This window comes from Megalopta genalis, unplaced genomic scaffold (assembly GCF_051020955.1).
Source record: "Megalopta genalis isolate 19385.01 unplaced genomic scaffold, iyMegGena1_principal scaffold0038, whole genome shotgun sequence".
Taxonomy (NCBI): Eukaryota; Metazoa; Arthropoda; class Insecta; order Hymenoptera; family Halictidae; genus Megalopta; species Megalopta genalis.
In genome coordinates this window covers 445,091-467,099 of record NW_027476107.1, presented here as the reverse complement: position 1 = coordinate 467,099, position 22,009 = coordinate 445,091, and the positions used below count along the sequence as shown (strand labels likewise).

At 39.2% G+C, this 22,009-nt stretch overlaps 1 protein-coding gene and 1 long non-coding RNA gene across 2 annotated transcripts; one reads left to right on the top strand and one right to left on the bottom strand.

Annotated features, from left to right (window-relative positions):
- Positions 1-622: 622 nt before the first annotated feature.
- LOC143261157 (uncharacterized) lies at positions 623-6,516 on the bottom strand. Its single transcript, XR_013035375.1, has 2 exons — positions 6,304-6,516; positions 623-1,535 (listed from the first exon to the last, which is right to left on the bottom strand). It is a non-coding gene; the product is annotated as an uncharacterized LOC143261157 (long non-coding RNA).
- A 2,775-nt stretch (positions 6,517-9,291) lies between these two features.
- LOC143261150 (uncharacterized) lies at positions 9,292-10,095 on the top strand. The gene has a single exon (XM_076527757.1). The coding sequence runs from the start codon at positions 9,292-9,294 to the stop codon at positions 10,093-10,095; it is 804 nt and encodes a 267-aa protein (XP_076383872.1).
- The last annotated feature ends 11,914 nt before the right edge of the window (positions 10,096-22,009 follow it).

Sequence of the window (22,009 nt, the reverse complement as noted above, 5' to 3'; positions counted from 1 at the left end):
TAAAGCCCAAATGCGTAATAGATTATAACTCTTCAATGAGTACAATCGATAAATCAGATATGGTGATAATTACTATCGATGCAACTCGCGCGCGCAAAAGTTTAAAGTGGTATCGCAAATACTCTCTCTCTCTCTTTTTCCACTTGATCGACATTTGCGTGTGGAACGCATACTGCCTATATAAGCACACCACAAAAAAACAAATCTCAATGGCGAAATTTCACCTTCAGTTGATTAAGGAAATATTAGAAAAATAACACAAGAATCATGAATATCATCGGTGCAGCAAGTCAAGAAGTAATTATCTCACAAGGCTCACAGGGGGACATTTTCCTTCGATATATCAGTCGGTGGTGTGGGACGTGAATCCAAGTATCAGTGCGAACAATGTAATGTGGGCTTGCGCGTTTCCACTTGTTACGAAAACTATCACACCAAGTTACACTATTAGTTTTGTCGTTGATTATATTTCACTATTAGTTTTATTATTTATTATGTTACACTATTAATTTTATTATTTATTTTAATTTTGTAATATTGGACCATATTATTTATATCAATGCTATTTACTTTAATTAATGTACTGTAAAGAAAAAGATATGATTTTAAAACGTTAAGCGCCATGCCTGTTTTGTCTGTCCTTCCGTCTGATCCGCGAGATAAGATACCGTCGAAATCTCGGTTTTCTGCCGAGGATTGGTTTAGGTTACGACAAAGCAGTATAAACATTTTAGAAATGTTTTTCAAACACGTTAAATTCCGCGTCAGTAACCGATGTCGCGGTCCGAATGAAAAGTTTAGTGTCAATCACGCTCGAGATCTCTATGAATGCCGCAAAACATGTTTTCGCGGTTTACGCTGTCGGACAGTGCAACCACTCTTGCGAAAAACTTCCTCGTTCCACGAATGTATAACCGCGGCCAGGTCCTCCGTACCGAAAGGGTTAAAAGAAAAATATGACTGCCCCGAAATGAGAAAAGATTCACAAGAATTCGTTCGTTCACTTATCAGAACAAAACCCGTCAACCCGTGATTATTACGGACACATCTCTGGAACCTTTTGACGAACTTGCCATCGACACATTTGGACTACTTCCAAAAACAATCAATGGAAATCGCTACATTTTAACTATGCGAGACAATTTAAAAAAGTATTGGTTAGCAGTTGTTTTATCAGATATTAAAGCCATGATAATAGCTGACGCGTCCGCGAGTCATTTCATTGCAATATGTGAGACACCAAAATCCATTTCGATAGATGAAAACACTAGTTTCTTGGGAAACTAATGCTACATGTTGCCGAGATGGATCGTTAAAAAGGAGCCATATATTGTATTAACAGAACATCTAAAACAATACATCGAGTCATATGAAGAATGGGACCTCTACTTACCATTTGCCATGATTTCATATAAATACCTCCGTCCACGAAGCTACGAATTTCACATCCCACGAATTAATCTTCGGGAATTACGATAAGTGAGCTAATCCGACATAACTTATGGTGGAGTAATACGTCCATGTGTAAAAAGAACCTGAAACAAGTAAATTCGATCCACGTTACATCGGGCCATACGAGATAGTAGATGTCGGATATAAATAATGCAATTTTAAAAACAGATGCGACCGGACACCTAATCGCGAAACATCAGGATAAATTAAAACACTCCTTCGTCTTCGATAGTTCGTCCGACACAAATTAAAAATTGGAATCACTTTCAGGATGAAGTAAATCCCGCTGATTATCCAGAGGTGCACGAGGATCTCTTAATATGCTAATGTATAAGGAAAATGCAACTCGTGTTTGAAGCTGAAGAATACAAATTGTGTGAAAAATGTTGGTCTCGAGTGGCAGCAGAAGAAAGAGAATTATTTCCTGAAGGCTGCTGGCATACCATCGCAGGAAACCACAGAAGTGAGGCAGATTGTCATTGTGAAGGATATGGTTCTGTAATCCTGGAAACATCAAACGCTAGTCGATGCCGAGAATGCATCGAAGAATACATATTTCGAAATGTAACTGGAGACATTACAGTAATTAAAACATGGCAAGGCCATTGATGTGGTTACTCAGTGGTAGCATCATGACCGTTGACAGCAACACACGCACATATATACTGCAAATAATTAATTTATACAAGCAGGAGAGTCATCGGATGAGAGCATTAATACTTTTGAAGAAATACTCCAATGTAGCAAGGAAAAAAATGTAGACCTTATATTTCATTGTGGAGATTTATTTCACAATGCGAAACCAACAACTTCTGATGAATTAAAATGTATGGAATTGTTAAATAAATACTATATGGGTCCCAGGTTAGCAAGATATGATAATATCAATATAAGATGGTATTTGAAGTACGACAAATATTAATAATTGTCTTTTCATCAGAGCAATTAACATCCAATTTTTGAGCGAGCCAGAATTAACATTCCCACACTGTACTTTTAAAACTGTAAATTTTTAGGATCCAAATTTTAATATTGACATGCTAATATTTTCCATTCACGGGAAAAATGACCATCCAAGTAAGAAATATAATATCAATAGTTTAAGTACAGAGATTTTTCAACATTGATTCAGCCATTAGTAATTATAATCAAAATTATAGGTTGTGGAATAAATGGGCCAAATGGACTTGTTGTCTGTGTCTGGTTTCATAAATTATTTTGGAAAATGGACAGCCACCCCTAAAATGATCATTCCTCCACTGATGATAAAAATGGGTAATACCCATGTTGCAATTTTTGGTTTAAGCTGCATGAACGATGATAAATTAATACGGATGTTGAACGATTTTAAGGTGAACTTATGAGATCCATATATGTATTGAGAGGTCTTTCCATTTTTTTTTATTGCACATGATTTTCATTCATAGGTGAAATGCTTTAATTTGTTTGTTTTACATAAAAAACGTGCACCATGTCTTAAACGTGGATATACTTCGGAAGCCCACCTTCCCTCTTTTGTTGACTTTGTCGTGTGGGGAGGGGAACAGGAATGTTGTATCACACACGTGTTTAACTCTAAAAGACAATACTACATTTCTCAAACAGGTATATTTTTAGATTTATTTATTAATTATGATGCATGAAAAATAAGAAACTACTGCTTAAGAAACGCACTTACAGATTGCGATTTCTTTATGCGAAGGCGAATCAAAGGCCAAACACATTGTCATACTTAGCGTAAACGGTAATAAGTTTAAGTTGAAGAAATTGAAATTAAAAACCGTTAGACCATTTGCGTTTGACACTCTGGTCCTTAATGATACAAATATAAAAAGTAACAATGATAGATTGCTATCAGAATCAGTTTTCAATATCGTCGACCGATGCATAGAAAATGAATTGATTCCTAGTACCGCGGAACAATTGTCAAATCATCCGAAGCAACTGGTCTTGCCGTATATTCGATTGAAAGTAATTTACTTGAAAGATAAAGAACGGTTCGATTCGACCAGGTAAGATTCTATTAGTATATTAACGAATACAAGTAATAAATGGAAATAAATAATATGTGTATTTTAGATTGGCACAGAAATATTGTGATAAAGTTGCTAATTCTCACGAATTAATTGTATTCTGTAAAACAAGAAGTTCCGGTAAGTACTCCAGGATACGACTGACATTATGAGCTATACTGAGGTAAACAAAAATTGCGATATTCTACAAGGTGCTCGAAGGTAATATTTGTGTTTGGTTTTTTAATTAGGAGAATTAAGGTTTTGTGGAAACCACATACAAGCAAAACTAAAAGGACACCAGTTTGGTTGAAAATAAAAACCTATGAACAATACTAACAGTGAATGATCTAAATAAAGCATTAGGTAAATTTGTTAACAAAAATAACACTAACGCTTTTAATAACCTACAGAGGTCAAGCATATACAATTTAATATTTCAAAATATTGATTTGCCATTATAAGCTCGATTGTATTGTTACAATTAATTCTTTACATATAGTCGTGAAATAAAAGAACTTGTGCTATGTTTGGAAACTACTGAAACAACTGCAGATATTGGAAATATCAGGAAAGAAATTAAAAATTATTGTGATAAGAGAAAGGAGGAAGCACAAAAAGAAAAGACAGAAGTATATGTATACTTGCAAACAAACTCATTTAAAAATGATAATATACTATCAGATTTGACAGATTGGATAATCGCATGCTATTTTATAGATGCAAACATTATTTGCTAATAGACTGGTAAAACCCTTCAATAATGACGAGATAATAGTTATTGACAGTAGTAGTAACAATGAAGAAGAAGCGGAAAAAACAGATAAAGCTAATGGCAGTGGAGCATGTAACAAAAGCAAAGAAACCGATAAAAATAATGAAAATCATAAAAATTCTGTTGGTATAACATCTGAGAGGTAATTTACTTCAACTCAAAAACAGACAACAGCGCAGGTACATCATCGAACTCTATTAAACGATTCACAGTTTATATGCATAGGTCTTTGATTTACTATTATCCATGACATTTTATCATTTGCTACAGGATGAAGCATTGGGCGGTGATGTAATAAAGAAAATAAATTGAGGGAAGCCTAATAAAATACGGTTCCTACGCAATTTCGATTCCAATTTAGATTAGTTTGTCCAGGTCCGAACCCTTGTTTATACACTACTTGTAAAACATTATATTAAACAAATACTTTTCATTAAATCTTGAAATATTTGATAATATATAATATATATTATATATAATTCGGACATTCAAGTTGCAACAACAAAAAATACATACTATAAACAAATCTTAAAATCGTATAAAATAGAGATTTAAAAACGACATCAATCTTAAATAAATACTAATGATAGAACAACTAGTACAAGAACTAGTAAAACACCGTTTATCTGGACTGTGTTTATCCAACATAGTAACCCGTTACCAACAATTGGATGTCAGGAACGATGCTCCTCTTATCCAACTCCAGTCTACGCGACATACCCATTATACAACACACTGTTTTTGTTTCTTAGTTAGAAATTCCAGCATAGTCTTCCTGCATAGAATGTAAGATAAGTAACGATTTAATTCAGTTACTTGTATGTATGTGATTCGTCCAGAAACTATATTCTCATTACGTCTTCACACAAATCAAACGAAAAGAGAAAAAGAGTGGTGCTTTCTATTGAAGAAAAATTTGAAATTAATAGACGCTTCAGAAACAATTAATTTCTTGTCTCGTAAATATAACATTGGTAGATTTACTGTATATATCATAAAAAAATTATAAAGATAACATATTAAAATGCAAAGAAGATGATGCAGCAAACACGAATAGAGGAATAAAAATGAATAACAGCTTCTAAAAGTCGGTGAAAGTAATTCATCTCTGCATGAAAGATCAGATAGCGAACAAACCGTAATCACAAAGTTATATGTATAATGTCGTAAGGTGCATTTCGCACTGCGTAGAGTACGATGTAGAAAATGTGATTAAAAATGATGGAAATGATAAAGGATTTCATATTCTTAACGACAATAAAATAATATCTCAAGTTATAGAGGATCAATCTGAAGTGAATGTATAATCAGATACGCTATACAGTATGTTATACAATACTTACATTAAACAACTTAAGAAACAGTTTCAGATATCTAGAAATAAAGAAATAAATACAAGACATGCCCATAAAGCGACATTTTATTAGAAAATAAGCTTACATATTGCAAAGAAAATATATTAGGAATTGTAGATCTCGATAAGTTACATGCATGCCGAAAGTTTCATCGAAATCAGTTAACGCAAGGTCATAGTTACGAGCATTAAACAAATTTGAAAACAGCAACTTTGTCACAATTATTGGACAGAAATATTAAAAATCAGGACAAAACTGCGATTTTTGCGATCTTTAATTGTTTACCGCTTATACCAAAGTCAACCGATTCCGCTGAAATTTTCAATATGCATATAAATTACCGAGATCTATGAAATGCATTTCTTAAATCATCGTTATATATATTTCGTCATATATTATTTTCTTTAATCATTCGAAAGCAATAACAAAATTCAAGTTGTTCAGTCCAGTTCTAAGCAAGTTATGGCGTTTTAAAAGTTGTCCGAATATTAATATAAATAAATATGGCCGCGACGCCATATATCCGCAAGAACCGATTGCCCACGTGGAAGACACGTGCTTCCAGTTTCGCAAGCTTTCTCGAGACGCGATATGCGTAACGCACGTGGCGTGTAATAATTCGCACTGGCGAATAATTAGCCCATCCGAGAGAAGGTGTCCGAGCCATTGAAATGTAAATGAAGAAATTCGTACTGATAATGAGACTTACCGAAAAACCGATCAGAAATTCCCAGTTACGAATGCGGCTTCTGGCCGGTCACTAGTCTTGACATATCTTTGGAACGGTCGCTGCCAGTTGTTGCCAGCACTGTCCTTTATTATTTCGCCTGCTGCCCTATGGTCTTTAGCGGCTATCTTCCTTCATTTCGTATGAATTAATCTCGGCTCGAATTGTCACAGTTACACTTATTTCTTCCAAACACCCAACGCTACGGTCAACGCGACAGTGATCCTCGTTCTCGGCAGATCGCTTCCTCAGCCAGAAACGAGGCATTCCCCACTCCCCAGACTCACGGCTCGGCACGACGCACAAACTCTACGCGCACTCGCCGCTGCTCAGGGCCGGCACCATTCGACTCAGCCCACGCTCCGAGAGTCCTAGATCTCGCGGCATAATTCAGTGACTGTAGAGAATACCGCAACATGTTACAATTTCAAGAAATTTCAGTTTATGCAAATACGATAAGCTCAATAAATGGAAAACCAAGAAAGGAATTGGTGGCCAGAACTTTAAAGGACAAACATCTCGAAAGTGAAAACATGTGACATGCAGTGTTTTTTCTTCCAGCCGCAGAATTTCCTTCTTTCCTGATTTTGTTAAAAGACTTACGAATCACTTTGCAAATAAAGATAAAAAAAATACAAAAATCATGCTTTCCACAAAACAAAAAAATAAATTATTATATTCAAAAAACTCTACCAAATTGCAGAAAAACAGTCTAGACTGAGCCTTCTTACAGCAAACTACGTGTTACATTTAAGATTACTTTTTTTGTCCGTGAAATGTGTATACGCTATACGTGATTGTACTGAACATGTGTAATAAATTATGATACCCAAAGCTCATACAATTTTCGAACTTTAGTATTTACCTAGCACTCTTTATAGTGATTAGATCAGTGCACAGAGATTGATATATAGTAATTAGATAAGTGTGCAGATGATAACTAGAAAAGGCTCAGTAAATGAGCCGTTCAGTGCACACATCGCTTAACTCCATAAAAGAAAAAGTTGAGAAACGCGATGAAACGATGTACATTGTTTTCTAAAATTCCTGTTATAATATAGATTCACACATATAATGTAGAATGCATAAATACAGATATAGCTTTCATCCTACGCTGTATAAAATTAATAAGAAAGAATAGCCAAAAAATAATCGTCAGTAATGTTACAGCTTTTATGTGACTGGTGGAGTTAATCAATTTGGTAACTGAAAAAAAGTAGTAAAGTTAAATTCAGTCTTTAAATTTTTAAGTTTTTTATTACAGAAAAAGTTAGTTATTATATATTTTTATTACAGCTTTTGCATAAACATGAATGTTCACAGTTCTGTTATATTATATTATTTGTAATTAACGTTAAATGCAATACGCAGTTTGTCATAAGAGGGCTCTGTAATCACAACGCACACATAAAAAAAGACATGAAAACTTAAAACAAGACGTAAATGTATTTAGGCAGTGGATTATTTATTATTTTTCTGTAATTTTGTCGAGTTTTATAGATATAATAGTTTATTCTTTTGTTTTGGAAAGCATGATTTTTGTATCTTTTTCGTCTTTATTTGCAACCTGATTCATAGGGCAAAATGACGTCAAACCATTATTAGAAATTTAAGAAGCTAGTTTCCGCATTTCATAAATCTTAGGATGTTAAACTTCTGATTCGGTTGTGAAAATTACAGGTGAAGGGAACTAGTCAAATAAAATGGTTTTCGTTCTGTGACACTATGTTTCCTGAAGCATTCTGTTATATATCTTGAATATATTAGATCAATTGAGAATAAACATCAGAAATTATGGAAAGATCGGCAGTACCCCAAAGTAGCCATGTTGCAGTAACGAGGACAATCGTTTCCGACTTCAAAATGTCGCGGCCACTTAACATATAAGCGACTTTTTAGTCGACATTTCGAGCTCTACATTCAATTATTATACAATGCACTAAAACACTTGACTGAGCATTCATCGCAGGTAGCTGTTAGGATAGCTGTTAAAGTGATAAGGTACCCTGCGAGTTATTGACCTAAAAATATAAAAATAACTGTCTGTTAAATATGAGTTACCTAGAATCATATGATACAGCAACCATTAACTGCTATTGTAAAAAAATACTTAGTACCTAGAACTGTCGTAATGGGAACGTCAACTTCTGCCAATGAAATTCTTATTCAATGAAGAACGGCTCCATTCCATTCGTAAAGTAATACATTCAAAAATAGCATATCAGTCATCCCTTTCACAATACATACCTGGTTTGTGAGAAATAATATCCACAGCCTGTCTGTAATTTAAATGTCTACAAGCGAAAAATAGTTTGTAGCGACCAGTCGTGCGCACAATAAGATCTTCAGTCTTCGTGCAAACGGCCAACGTAATTTATGACTCTCCTTCGAAGAAGCTATTTTTGAGAAGACAAGCTCACCACCTGATAGCACAGTAGAGTCTTTCACAGTAGATGTTTACACAGTAGAGTCGTTCTAAGAAATTCCTCAATAGCTAAAGAGACCGTCATAGATTAGGAGAGTTTCCGAAGGGTACTCGAAGCGGGCCCAGCGACCCAAAGGCCATGTGGTCCGACGTGGGTGACCCGGAGGAAAGTTTCCACACGTGTCACGTATGACTCATCATCCCCTCCGATTACCGAGCCGTCCCGAAGATACACAAAGAGCGTAAGGGGCGGGCGGTGAGAGGGACAAAATGAGCAACGCTGATTGGAAGGGCCCAACGCGTGGGGTTGACCAATCAGGGTTGTTCAAGAATTTTACCAGGGCAAACGGCGAAACGAAAGGTAAAAACTCGATTACTGTATCGCGACTCGTCCGCAGACATAGTCCGCGAAATAAAAAGAACTTTCTACCACCGCACGCGAGAGTATTATTAATTACGAACAGATCCTACCCGAAACTGGTGACCACCGACGTGATTATTAGTGCAGTGCGACTAGACATAGACAATTAAGTAGAAACAATAAAATGAATACCGAAGTGAACCACGAGAGTGCCGCGACGCCGGAAGTTTGTCGTGTAGGTACTCACATACCGCCGTTCTGGCCGGACCGACCAGAGATCTGGTTTAACCAAATCGAAGCACAATTTACGATAAGCGGCATCACTGCGGATAACACGAAATTTTGCCATGTGATGGCCCAACTAGATGCCAAATACGCCGAGGAGGTTTGGGACATCTTCACGGCGCCCCCGGAGACTGACAAGTATGAGACGCTCAAACGGGCGCTCATACGGCGCATGTCCGCCTCGGAAAGTAAGAAGATGCTTAAACTTTTCGAGACGGAAGAAATCGGCGACCGTACGCCGTCCCAGCTCCTGCGGCACATGCAGAGCCTGGCCGGAAAAACTATGACTGAAACCTGCCTGAAGACGCTGTGGGCCAACAGGATGCCGGAGATGACGAAAGCTATTATCCATTCGCAAATCGGTCTGCCACTCGACTCGCTGGCGGATATAGCGGACCGGATCCATGAGGGAACAGCCAGCGGCCAAGTGGCCAGCGTCTCGGCGGCGCGGAAGGATCCGATGGAACAAGTGCTCTACCGACTGGAGAAAATAGAGGCGCGAATGGCGGAACAAGACCGGTCGCGCCCGCCGAAGAGATCCGACCGGCCTAATTACCGTGGTCGCTCCAAATCCAAAGAGCGGCGTCGGAGCGCGTCCCCGAGGAACAGGGACCACTGCTGGTACCACCAGGTATTCGGACCGCAATCGACGAAATGCAGGCCGCCGTGCACGTACAGCGCGGGAAACGCACGGGCCCACTGAATGCGGCGGTCAGTGCCGGGCCGAAAACCTGCCGCCTTTTCGTACGAGAGAGGGCACGGAACGAGGTGTATCTAATGGACACTGGATCGGACCTCTGCGTGTACCCTCGATCGTGTATAAAGGGTCGCCTGGACAAAGCAAAGTGCGAGCTGTTCGCTGCCAACGGGTCCACCATCAGCACCTACGGACTGAAGCCGACGAGCCTCGACCTGGGACTGCGACGGAACTTTTCATGGAGGTTCGTCATCGCAGACGTGTCAAAACCCATAATCGGAGCCGACTTCCTAGCACACTACGGACTGCTGGTGGACCTCAAAGGCAGGCGACTATTGGACCAGACCACGATGCTGACGACCACCGGGAGGATCGCCACGACGGAGACGCAGTCCATCAAGGCGATAATGGGGAGTTCGCCGTACCAGCAGCTTCTGGCGGAATTCCCGACCCTGGTGCGTCCAACACAACACACAGAACGGCAGGTGAGGCATAGCGTAACGCATTACATAACAACAACGGAAGGTCCTCCGGTATTTTGCAAACCGCGCCGGTTATCGCCGGAGCTGTTTAAAGACGCCAAAGCGGAATTTGAGGACCTATTGAGTCTCGGTCACATCCGTCCGTCCAAGAGCCAGTGGGCCTCAGCCCTTCACATGGTATCTAAGAAGGATAACGGATGGAGTCCCTGTGAAGACTATAGGTTACTTAATGCCCGCACAGTCCCCGACCGCTATCCGATTCCGCATATCGAAGATTTTTCGAGGATGCTATCCGGGAGGACGATTTTTTCGACGATCGATTTGGTGCGTGCGTACCACCAAATCCCCGTCCACCCGGACGACATCCCGAAAACCGCGATAACGACGCCGTTCGGATTATTCGAGTACACGGTCATGCCCTTTGGATTGAGAAACGCAGCACAGACGTTCCAGCGGTTTATAGACACCGTAGTAAGGGGACTTGATTTCTGCTACGCATACCTCGACGACATCTTAGTGGCGTCGAGTTGTGAGACGGAGCACAGAAATCACCTGCGTACGCTTTTCTCACGTCTACAGGAGTATGGCATGGTCGTAAATCCGAGCAAGTGCGTGTTCGCGGAATCGAAGGTGAAGTTTCTAGGCTATGAGGTTAGCGCCGAGGGTACTAGACCATTGGCCGAAAAGGTCAAGGTCATTCAAGAATACCCAGGACCCGTAACGGTCAAGCAACTGCGCGGTTTCTTGGGTATGGTAAACTTTTACCGTAGATTCATACCCGGCGCGGCCGCATTGCAGGCTCCGCTTAATCAACTGTTGCGGGGACGCAAGCTGAAAAGCAATGCTCCCTTACAGTGGACGAGCGAAGCGCAGTCTGGCCTAGAAAATCTTAAGACTGCATTGGCAAACGCAGCATTATTGGCTCACCCGTCCAACGATTCACGACTCGCGATCATGGTAGACGCATCAGATTTCGCGTTAGACGCTACATTGCAGCAACGGCAAGGCGGTTCGTGGCAACCGTTAGCATTTTGCACGAAAGCCTTGTCCCCCGCACAGAGGAAGTACAGCGCGTACGATCGCGAATTGCTCGCCATCTACACCGCGATAAAACATTTTCGACACGCGGTAAAGGGTCGCGAAATCACAGTCTACACGGATCACAGGCCAATAATGTTCGCGTTTAGACAGAAACCGGACAAGAGTACACCGAGGCAATTTCGATATCTTGACTTCATCGGTCAGTTTACCACGAACATCCAACACGTTAGCGGCAGAGACAACGAGGTCGCAGACGCACTTTCGCGTATCGAAGCCGTAACGGCACCGCTAGATTACGCGAAGTTAGCGGACTCGCAAGAGCAGGACGAGGAAATGAAAAAATTCCTAAACGCGTCTGATACCTCGTTGGAATTGAGACGGATACGCACGTGTAACGACGACGCACCCGTCTACTGCGACATTTCAACCGCTGACGTGCGTCCGTTCATAACGTCTCCCTTCCGACGCCAAGTCTTCGATGCTGTACACGGATTGTCGCACCCAGGTGCAAGGGCGACAATCCGTTTGGTAAAACAGCGTTTTGTTTGGCCGTCGATGGAAAGAGACTGCCGAGAATGGAGTCGAGGCTGCCTCGCGTGTCAAAAAGCAAAGGTCGGCCGACACGTCTCGAGTCAGGTGGGCACCTTCGCGCCGCCGTCGAGCAGGTTTGAGCACGTGCACCTCGACCTGGTAGGACCACTACCTGTGTCGAGGGGCAATAGATACTGCCTTACCTGCATCAATAGGTTTACGCGTTGGCCAGAAGTCTTACCGCTCGAGAATATCGAGGCCGAAACCGTCGCGCGTACCTTCGTTTCGGGGTGGATCGCGCGTTTCGGAACACCGGCAAGGATCACCACAGATCAAGGCCGGCAATTCGAGTCCCATCTTTTTAGACAATTGAGCGTGTTGCTCGGGTGCACGCATCTCAGAACCACCGCCTACCACCCCGCAGCGAACGGTATGGTCGAGCGCCTCCACCGACAGTTAAAAGCCGCGATAAAGTGTCGCGCCGACGACCGATGGACCGATGCGTTACCTGCCGTTCTCCTAGGTATCCGCGCCGCGTACCGCGATGATCTACACGCATCGTCAGCCGAGCTGGTGTACGGCGAAAACATACGGCTACCCGCGGAAATGTTTCGCAACGAGAGCACCAGCGAAACAGAGCCAGCCGAAGTGGTGCGCCAGCTCCGTAATCATTTTAGAGACATACGACCTGTGAGTGATTCTCGGCACGGTCAGAAGAAAGTTTTCGTCTTCAAAAACTTGGCGACAGCATCGCACGTCTTCATTAGAACAGACGCGGTAAGAAGCCCTCTTCAGAATCCGTACGAGGGCCCATTCCCGGTCGTATCGCGAAGTGAAAAGACATTCGTAGTGCGGGTTCGAGGTAAAGAGACTACGGTCTCAATCGACCGACTCAAACTCGCCTACATATTAGAAGACAAGCTCACCACCTGATAGCACAGTAGAGTCTTTCACAGTAGATGTTTACACAGTAGAGTCTTTCTAAGAAATTCCTCAATAGCTAAAGAGACCGTCATAGATTAGGAGAGTTTCCGAAGGGTACTCGAAGCGGGCCCAGCGACCCAAAGGCCATGTGGTCCGACGTGGGTGACCCGGAGGAAAGTTTCCACACGTGTCACGTATGACTCATCATCCCCTCCGATTACCGAGCCGTCCCGAAGATACACAAAGAGCGTAAGGGGCGGGCGGTGAGAGGGACAAAATGAGCAACGCTGATTGGAAGGGCCCAACGCGTGGGGTTGACCAATCAGGGTTGTTCAAGAATTTTACCAGGGCAAACGGCGAAACGAAAGGTAAAAACTCGATTACTGTATCGCGACTCGTCCGCAGACATAGTCCGCGAAATAAAAAGAACTTTCTACCACCGCACGCGAGAGTATTATTAATTACGAACAGATCCTACCCGAAAAGTTTATCAAGAAACTTATAAGAAACAGGAATGCCTTGCAGCGACACACGGTCGGCGATCAAATATCCATTCGAACTGTCCGCTTTCAGATGTCATGGATTAGATGAGAAATATCTTCCCTGATGTTTATAAGCCTGGAAATGACTTCATTCTCTTACTATTTTCACGTGTACAGCAAACTTCGCTGATGAAAACGTCGCCAGCCGTGTACCGATACGGAATTATAGTCGTCGATTGTCAACAACTATAAAAACAAGTCGAGAGGATTAGCCTAGCTTCCGATGTAGCTGAGTAGAATCCATTCTTCTTTTAGTTTAATAGCGAGGTTAGGACCTCGTCATCCGGTCTGGTAACGGTCAGATGTAGTTCAGAACAACACTTTTCCGTCAGCCCGGCCGTCTTACGGCGAGGCCATGTCTGTGGACCGTACTGATCTGTTGGTGTGAGTTTTACGATGTACCCGCGGTGACGTTTGTATAAATGGACCTCAAAGGTCGTTACGTTACCTTTCATTTGGAATCCTTACGGGCATTCTTACACTATTGTTTCAGATGCATCGTAATCGGCTGATATTGGCTAACGAGACCGGCGATACCGATGCTGCAACGAAGCATCCCGGAGGATCGAGAGCTTCCGAAATATTAAACCGAAAGAAACAGAACGTCGCGATCATTCTCCAGCATTCCAGGAACGTGTCCAGGAAGAAATAAAAGAAGATCGCGGAGACACCGCAGATATGTATCAGTTTCGATCGTGAATGTACACATGACCATTGTACCATTTTTATATCTTTACATTTTTACATTTTTATTAAATTATTTCGTCATTAAAGTTATACTTCGAATACGCCCATCCCAATCCTACAAATACTCTGGCGGACAAAATGATAAGGAACCTCAATATTTCTGAGGATGGACACCTATTTGTTCATATACATGGAAAATGAATACACGTCACAATATGGTAGTATTTTTGACGTAATACATGAAGAAATGAAATAAATCGTTCGATTCATTTGTTATTTATGCAAAAAAGTGAAATTTTGTGTGGACGAAATGATAAGGCACTTTAAATATGAAACAAAAATGCTTTGACGTTGTTCCCGTTTTGACCGGTGGTTAAGCTGGAAAATGAGGCCAACTCCGGGATTTTACAGGCTCCTAGGCAGACCACCCGACATAATGCATGATATTCGGGAATTCGATTCATGACGCAGGAAAATTCGTTCGGGTAGAGTGCCAGGCGAGACCACCTGAGACGCATTCGATCAGCCTATCTTTCGGACATCCGATCCCTTTTACCTGCGCTATCATGTACGCCGTTATAATTGTACATGCATTCGATCACGTACGCTACAATGACAAAAGGTATAAAAGAGTAATAAAACAGTCGTTCATTGGTAATCAAGCATAATAAATTTCTTACCTTACTTATTAGCTCTGTATTATTACGCCACGGCTAATATACGTAAATTACTGAATAAAACCGCGCAAGTAACATGCAAATACGAGGCATAATTCGCTGATCACAGCACATTACACGTGTGCCAATAATTAGGCCAGTATCCTCCCCCTCCCCTATATGTACTTCGTTTATGCTAAAGTAGCGACTACCATTTGGGACCAATTGTTTTTTTCCACCTTGTGCCATCCACGTAGACCGAGAATTTTTCTCATCAAGTATATACTTAAAACCATTTATTTGTTGATCGCGTCTGCGATTCTGTAATAAAGACTCGACGTGTTTACATGTATTTAATCGTTTATTTAGGTTCAACCATTCCGACTAACAGTCTCCCATTCTGGGATAGTTCCAGCCCCGAACAGAAATGAATAACACATGGAAGGGATGAAGCAGGGTTATGTTAGAGGAGGAAACACAAATTTTTTGAAAAGATGATTATTTATTGTATAATGAGGATGACGAAGAATTATGACAGAGGAAGAAAATTGTAACTTTGTTTTTAAAAATTCATTATTTAATTATTTATTTTTATTGGGATTATGGCTTGGATTATTTATCAAATAAACTGTACAACGTACAAAGTAAACTGTACAAAGTTTTACTAAAACTTTTATTATAATTTTTATTTTAAAGAAGATATATGTACGTTATGCACGAACGACTGAGCGACCACCGGCGATAATGTGTGTATCGCGGTGTGTATTTATAAGTTACAGTTTATATTACCGCCTGTGCGCGCTTAAGACACCAGCGCAATGAAATCTGATAATTTCGAACTTCAGTCCCAAGTAAACTATAAATTAATTTTTGTCCGAGACTACAGTTACTTTTTCAACAATTTTAGATTACAACTATTACTACTACTACTACTATTGGTTGTCCTTTTAATAAATATATGTACTATTAACCCTGAATACACTTGGTAATGATATAATGAGTAAAAGAAAAGTGATAATAATAGAGTACACCTATATCGGCCATGAATTGAATTTTGATGAAATCGAATCGATTATGAATTGGGTACGAGGTGTGAAATCCAATCGAATAAAAAAATGGATCGTGTGCTACGAATTAGTTCGCGGTCAATTAGTATAACAACAATCCACCACCGTCCCTGATAGATCCGCATTTTTTAAAAACTGCTACGCAATACATAGTTCTTTTCTAGCACATGTTTATATATTTTGCATGTTTGTATTTTTTCAGAAGTAAACAAGCTGTAGGAACAAAAATGATGCGCAACGCAGGAGTCGACGAAATGAAGATTATGCAAGAAATGCCCGAAAAATCTCAAACCCATATTCATTGTCAGAAAGCATTTCATCATCGAGGCAGGGATGCAGAAGAAATCACGTGCACGATCCATCATCGCCGAAGGATTCAACATTGTGGACTTACGGTCCGTGGTCGAACAAGCTTAGTGATAGGATATTACTCACGAACGTTTGCGTGTTCCACCGGTTTAAGGAGCTCAGGATTAAAAGCAACAATGTGCGACCCGACATTTCACCGGGACGCTCGAGTGACTCAAATGAGTCGCGAGCTAAGATATCTTGACGCAGTATTGGTACCTAATACTTTAGAAGAGACATTGTCAATTAAACAATATCAAGACCATACGATTCGTGGATTAAGAAATAGATTGGAAACAAGCGAGGAAAAACATTATGAATTAAGGGACGGTTAGTTTATAGGAAAATAGAAAAATTAATAATGATAAATTGTTATTTTACGTACCCGCGTGTTTAGAAAATAATATTATTAGGCTAATGACAATTATATAAATATATATAAATATATATAAATTAAATAATATATAAATATATATAAATTATTAGGCTCATGACAATTTGTGGCATGTAGGTATTGACAAAGTCATCGATGACATAAGACAAATATACTGGTTTCCGCAAATGCGACAAAAGATTAAACAATATGTTAACAATTGTTTGAAATGTATTGAATTTTAGCTAATTAGTGGTAGACAGGAGAGGTTTTTGCATAGTTTACCTAAAGGTGACCTACCATTTCAGACAATTCATGTGGATCATTACGGAGAAGTGTGGAAAAGGTTTTAAATATGTTTTGGCAGTAGTGGATGGATTTACCAAATTCGTTAGACTGTTTGCTTGTAGATCGACAAGATCTGAAGAAGTGATTCGAAATTTTACAGAGTTTGAAATGAAACATTGTGTCAGATTGTTCGAAAACTGAAACGATACCGCATTGTGAATGAGTTTAAATTTGTGTGTGAATGTATGGGTATTTGTTGCATTTCGTAAGACTTATTTTTAATATTTCTTATTTACGTTTTGTGTAATATGAATTGTATATCTTTTAAGATCTAACTCTTGGAAATAAAGTTGGGATTCTTTGGTGACCATGGATGGTCACTCTACAGTTCAGGATTGGCCGAACTGTAGAATGAATCGTGTTAGCTGTGGGATGCGATCGATAAGAAGATTGTTTAATACATTACGATGTTTATTCGAGCCGAGCCTTTGTGAAATAAACAATTTAAAACTTCGACTCAGAATAATAAATTTGCCGATTCATTTCCTACAGTATCATGATACAAATGTCGAGCGATCAGATCTGGGATGAGATCCTGACTACAGGAATCCTTCCCAACTCCCCAATAGTTCAAGAAACCGAGCCAACAACAAAACTATATCAGTCACCTCCTACGAAAATGCCAAACGAGAATACGCCCCAACCAAGGACCAAGCCATAATACTGCATGCTGTAGATGGTATTACCGTCAGGGACTATGCATTAGCCATAGGAAAGATAATAGGCCCCAGATCTATCAAATATGTATCGAGAATTTCAAACGGTAGGGTATGCACATACCTAGATAACAAAGAAACTGTCGGCAACATAACAGCAAAATTCAAATCAATTACCACCAGCAACACAAATATTGAAATCCGTCCTATGATATCGCCGACCCAACGTATCGAGCTGTCAAATGTAGCATCGATCATCCCAAATTCAGTAATTGTGTGAAAATGCATTTAGAACCAATAACATCAAACTCTGCTCTAGAATAACCGACCTGAGAGCAGAGACATCTGACCCTGAATTTGTGCAGCTTCAGACGTCAAGTATACGTCGATATCGACGTCCTGAACAAATTTCCAAGCACATTCTTAATTAATTTTGACAATACCCTACACAGAATTTTTGCCTCTACTGACAAACAGATTTGCTTAGTATACAAAAGAATATGCGCAATAAGTAAACAAAATTTATGTTTCTACTTACTATAAGAAGTGCTTTATTATATGAGAAAGCTATTGATTCAATAATACTATCATAAATAATAAAAGAGAGTAATAATTTTTCTAATAATATCGTGTCCGAATATTAATGCGAGTCACTGTACTTGAAAGCAGTAATCACAGACCCAGATTTTGCACACATATTAAGTTTCAGAAGAAGACAAGTCTACGAACTTGTTTATAACAAGTCTCTGAATATTCACCACTTCAGAGAAACAGATCTGCTTCAATTGTAATCAATCAAGCTATAAGCAATGTCCTAACAATACAAACACGAACGAAAACGGTTCCCAAACCGATCTGAATATAAATCCCCTCCCCCCGCATTAACGTATCAATCATCAATGATATATTCATATCGGTCAACGTATTGTCGAATATCAAGAAGGCAGGACAAATACAATGGAAATAGAGACAGAACAATTCAACACAAACAAAGAGGAGAATAAGAGACCGCTATCTATAACATCAGAAGGAAGTCATATCAACCCAATAAAATTTAAGTATTTCAAGATCCCTGCTCCAATAACATTAAAAAAATAATAATCAAACTGTTGCGACGGCAACACCGAAGGTCGAACGTCCCTGGCCATCCCTTGAGCAATTAAGCAATATACCTGCGACAGTAAAAAATGCATCCGAACGAAAATACCCTTCGACCCGACGAACGGACAACACGACTCATAAATTCCATATTTTACAAAACGAAAAAATTACAACCCGAACTTTCGAACAGTTTCCCACTCCTCATTTCAAGTTCCTTCCGACACACCCATCTCCAATCAAAAACGCTTCATTTCCTCCACCAAAACCTACCATCCACCAATCAACAAAAAAACCGAGGTGACAAGCGGAAGGGCACCTAGAACGTTAGTCAGAACTGTTAGAACTCTAAGAATGCAGATAGAACGCAAATAACACATCGCTAAGACCATAGCTGTACTGTAATATTAAAGTGTACATAAAAACAACCAGCGACTTCGTTCAACTTAATTCCATTTGGAAACATCGCGCATATACACAAACGAATAGAACCACCCTTTTGCAACACGTGCAACCAAACTATGTCGACCAACCACATCCTTTTCGAATGCAGAAAATACGAAATATCAAGACAAAAATACATGATACTACCCGTCGTAAAATTCCTAAAGGAGACCAACATCTACCAGGAAATAAAAACAAGAAACAGGACAATAAACCGTCGCTAATGACATGAAGGTCGATGCGATGTTAAACCTGAAAAAAAAGATTCTTGGTCTTTTTCACAACAGTTTTCTTGTACAAATTCGTTGTATATTACCATCGCTTATCAAAAATGAATATCACGAGCCAGGCTCGCGAACAGATAGTAAATGAATGTTAGTTCCTATCAGTATGCCACGAGAGTTAGTCGCGATTCTTATAATTGTTGTTACAAAGCAGTTTAGTTATTAAAATGTAAGAAATCCCTACAAAATGCAAAATACAAAAGTGTTAGATAAAAGCAATGATAACGAATCCAGTGATAGTAACGTGTTTGCGCCAATCACAAAGCTTGTAAGGCGTATGATTATAGTTGGGAGTAGTGAAGAGAAAGGTACGACAATCATGGATTTGCCAGAAAGTAAAAAACACACTAATAGTTTGGAAGTATTCTGAACATCATGGAATAAAAGCGTCTATTTTAAATAATTTAAGCGAGAATCCAACAATGTTAGACCTATTTTTTATTACATTTGATAACAAGTTTCGGGAAATGCTGACCATGAAAACAAATCGCTTCGCACATCAGACAATTCACGACGAGCGAAAAGACGGCATGTGGACGACACTTGGTATTCTGTTATCTTAGATGAAATAAAGGCCCATTATGCACTGTGAATTTTGATGGGTCAAGTGAAAAAAATCAAATATTTAACTGTATTGAACTAGAAGAGCTGTAGTAGAAACGCCAATATTTAGACAAACGTTGCCTTTTAAGAGATTTCGGCAAATTTCGAGATTTTTACATTTCTCTGATAATGAAACTGCTGATAGTAATCACCAACTTCTAAAGATAAAAGCTATCATCAACCTTTGGAATGAAAAATTTAAAGAAATTTACACACCCAATGAATGTGTCAGTATAGACGAATCCTTAATGAAATATAAAGAGCGTTTAGCGTACAAACAATTCAATCCATCCAAAAGAGCCTGATTTGTATTAAAAATTTACAAATTGTACGAGGCAAGTACCGGTTTCTGTCACGGATTTAAAATATATACTGGCCAGTACAAAATTGATCGAAATGATAGTGCGTTAGAGAACGTTGTGATAGAACTGTCAAAATTTATAATAAACAAGGAATATACTTTGTCTCTGGATAACTGGTACTCTTCGCCAAATCTGTTTTTAAAAATTACACCAGAAAAAGGCAAACGTAATCGAGACAGTGCGCAAGAACAGGAAAAATATGCCAAACGCCAATCAAAAGCATATTTTGAAGAAAGGCGAATGTATATGAAGATGTTGCAATAATTTGATAGCTGTGAGGTGGAAGGACAAGCGCGACGTGTATATGATATCAATGAAACACGAAACTGCAGAGATGGTCGAGTAATCAAACAAAGAATTACAGAAAGTAATGAAGCCTAAATGTATCCTGGAATATAACAAGGTTATGGGTGCAGTTGATCATCAAGATCAGTTGTTTGCCTGTTTCCGAATCATGAAAAAAGTCATCGAAGGATACCGAAAACTTTTCTTTTGCATGTCAGATATGGCTCTGTTCAATACCTACATTATGCATAAAGCTATTCACAGTTGAAAAAGGGAGACTTATGTTGATTACGGTATAAATATAGCAGAAGCAATTTTACAAATTGTCGAATTACCGGACTACAAAATGCGTGGAAAATCTAGATCAGTTGAAACACCTCTTCGACTCCAAGCTTATACATAAACATAAAATTCGAAGCGAAACGAAGTGAGAATGCGCGAAAGGTAAAGTAGCTTCTGCCGGAATGTTTTAAGAAGTATCATACCGTGGAGGATTTTTAGAGTTGTACGTATTTTCTTAATAGATATTCATTCAAGGTAAACATTTTTTATGATTGATTTTTTTTTGTTTATAATATGCTATGTAACAACAAAAATGATTTCTGAGGGTGAAAAAATAATGTACGTAAAATTTCAAAGCGACTGGATAACGGTATCCCGTGTCTCATCGGGTTCAAAGATTTGAAATTTCTATTATGTACGTTAATTTTAATATAAATGTGTACCACTATTTTAGAGGCGGTACTAAATATCTTTTATAATGAAAATGTAATCTTACATGTATATAATATTATCGTGACTTAATTTAGAATTATACGTTATAATAAAATTAATTGAAATATCTTATAAAATGTTACATACTGGTCAATATACGGCTTTTATTCAGATTGATTTGCTGGCATCTGGATGACGTCACCGATAATCTTCTAATACTTGTAAAATAAATTGTTTATTATATTCATTTTTCGTTAATAAGCTATTACATTCCGTGATAAACTTCAAGCCTCGTCTTACACTGTCATTAACTAATTTTAAATTCCTTACTATTTCTAAGGCACTTTTATACGTTTCATCGCTTTTCGGAATGGAAGGATTATTATATAAAAATGCTCATTCCATTCAATCAGACACGAGAAAGCTTGAACATGATTAACTAGACATTATAAGTACGATTATAGGAGAACGATGC

Excerpts from the sequence above, each read along its gene's own strand:
- LOC143261150 (XM_076527757.1), top strand. The coding sequence starts at position 9,292 with ATGAATACCGAAGTGAACCACGAGAGTGCCGCGACGCCGGAAGTTTGT.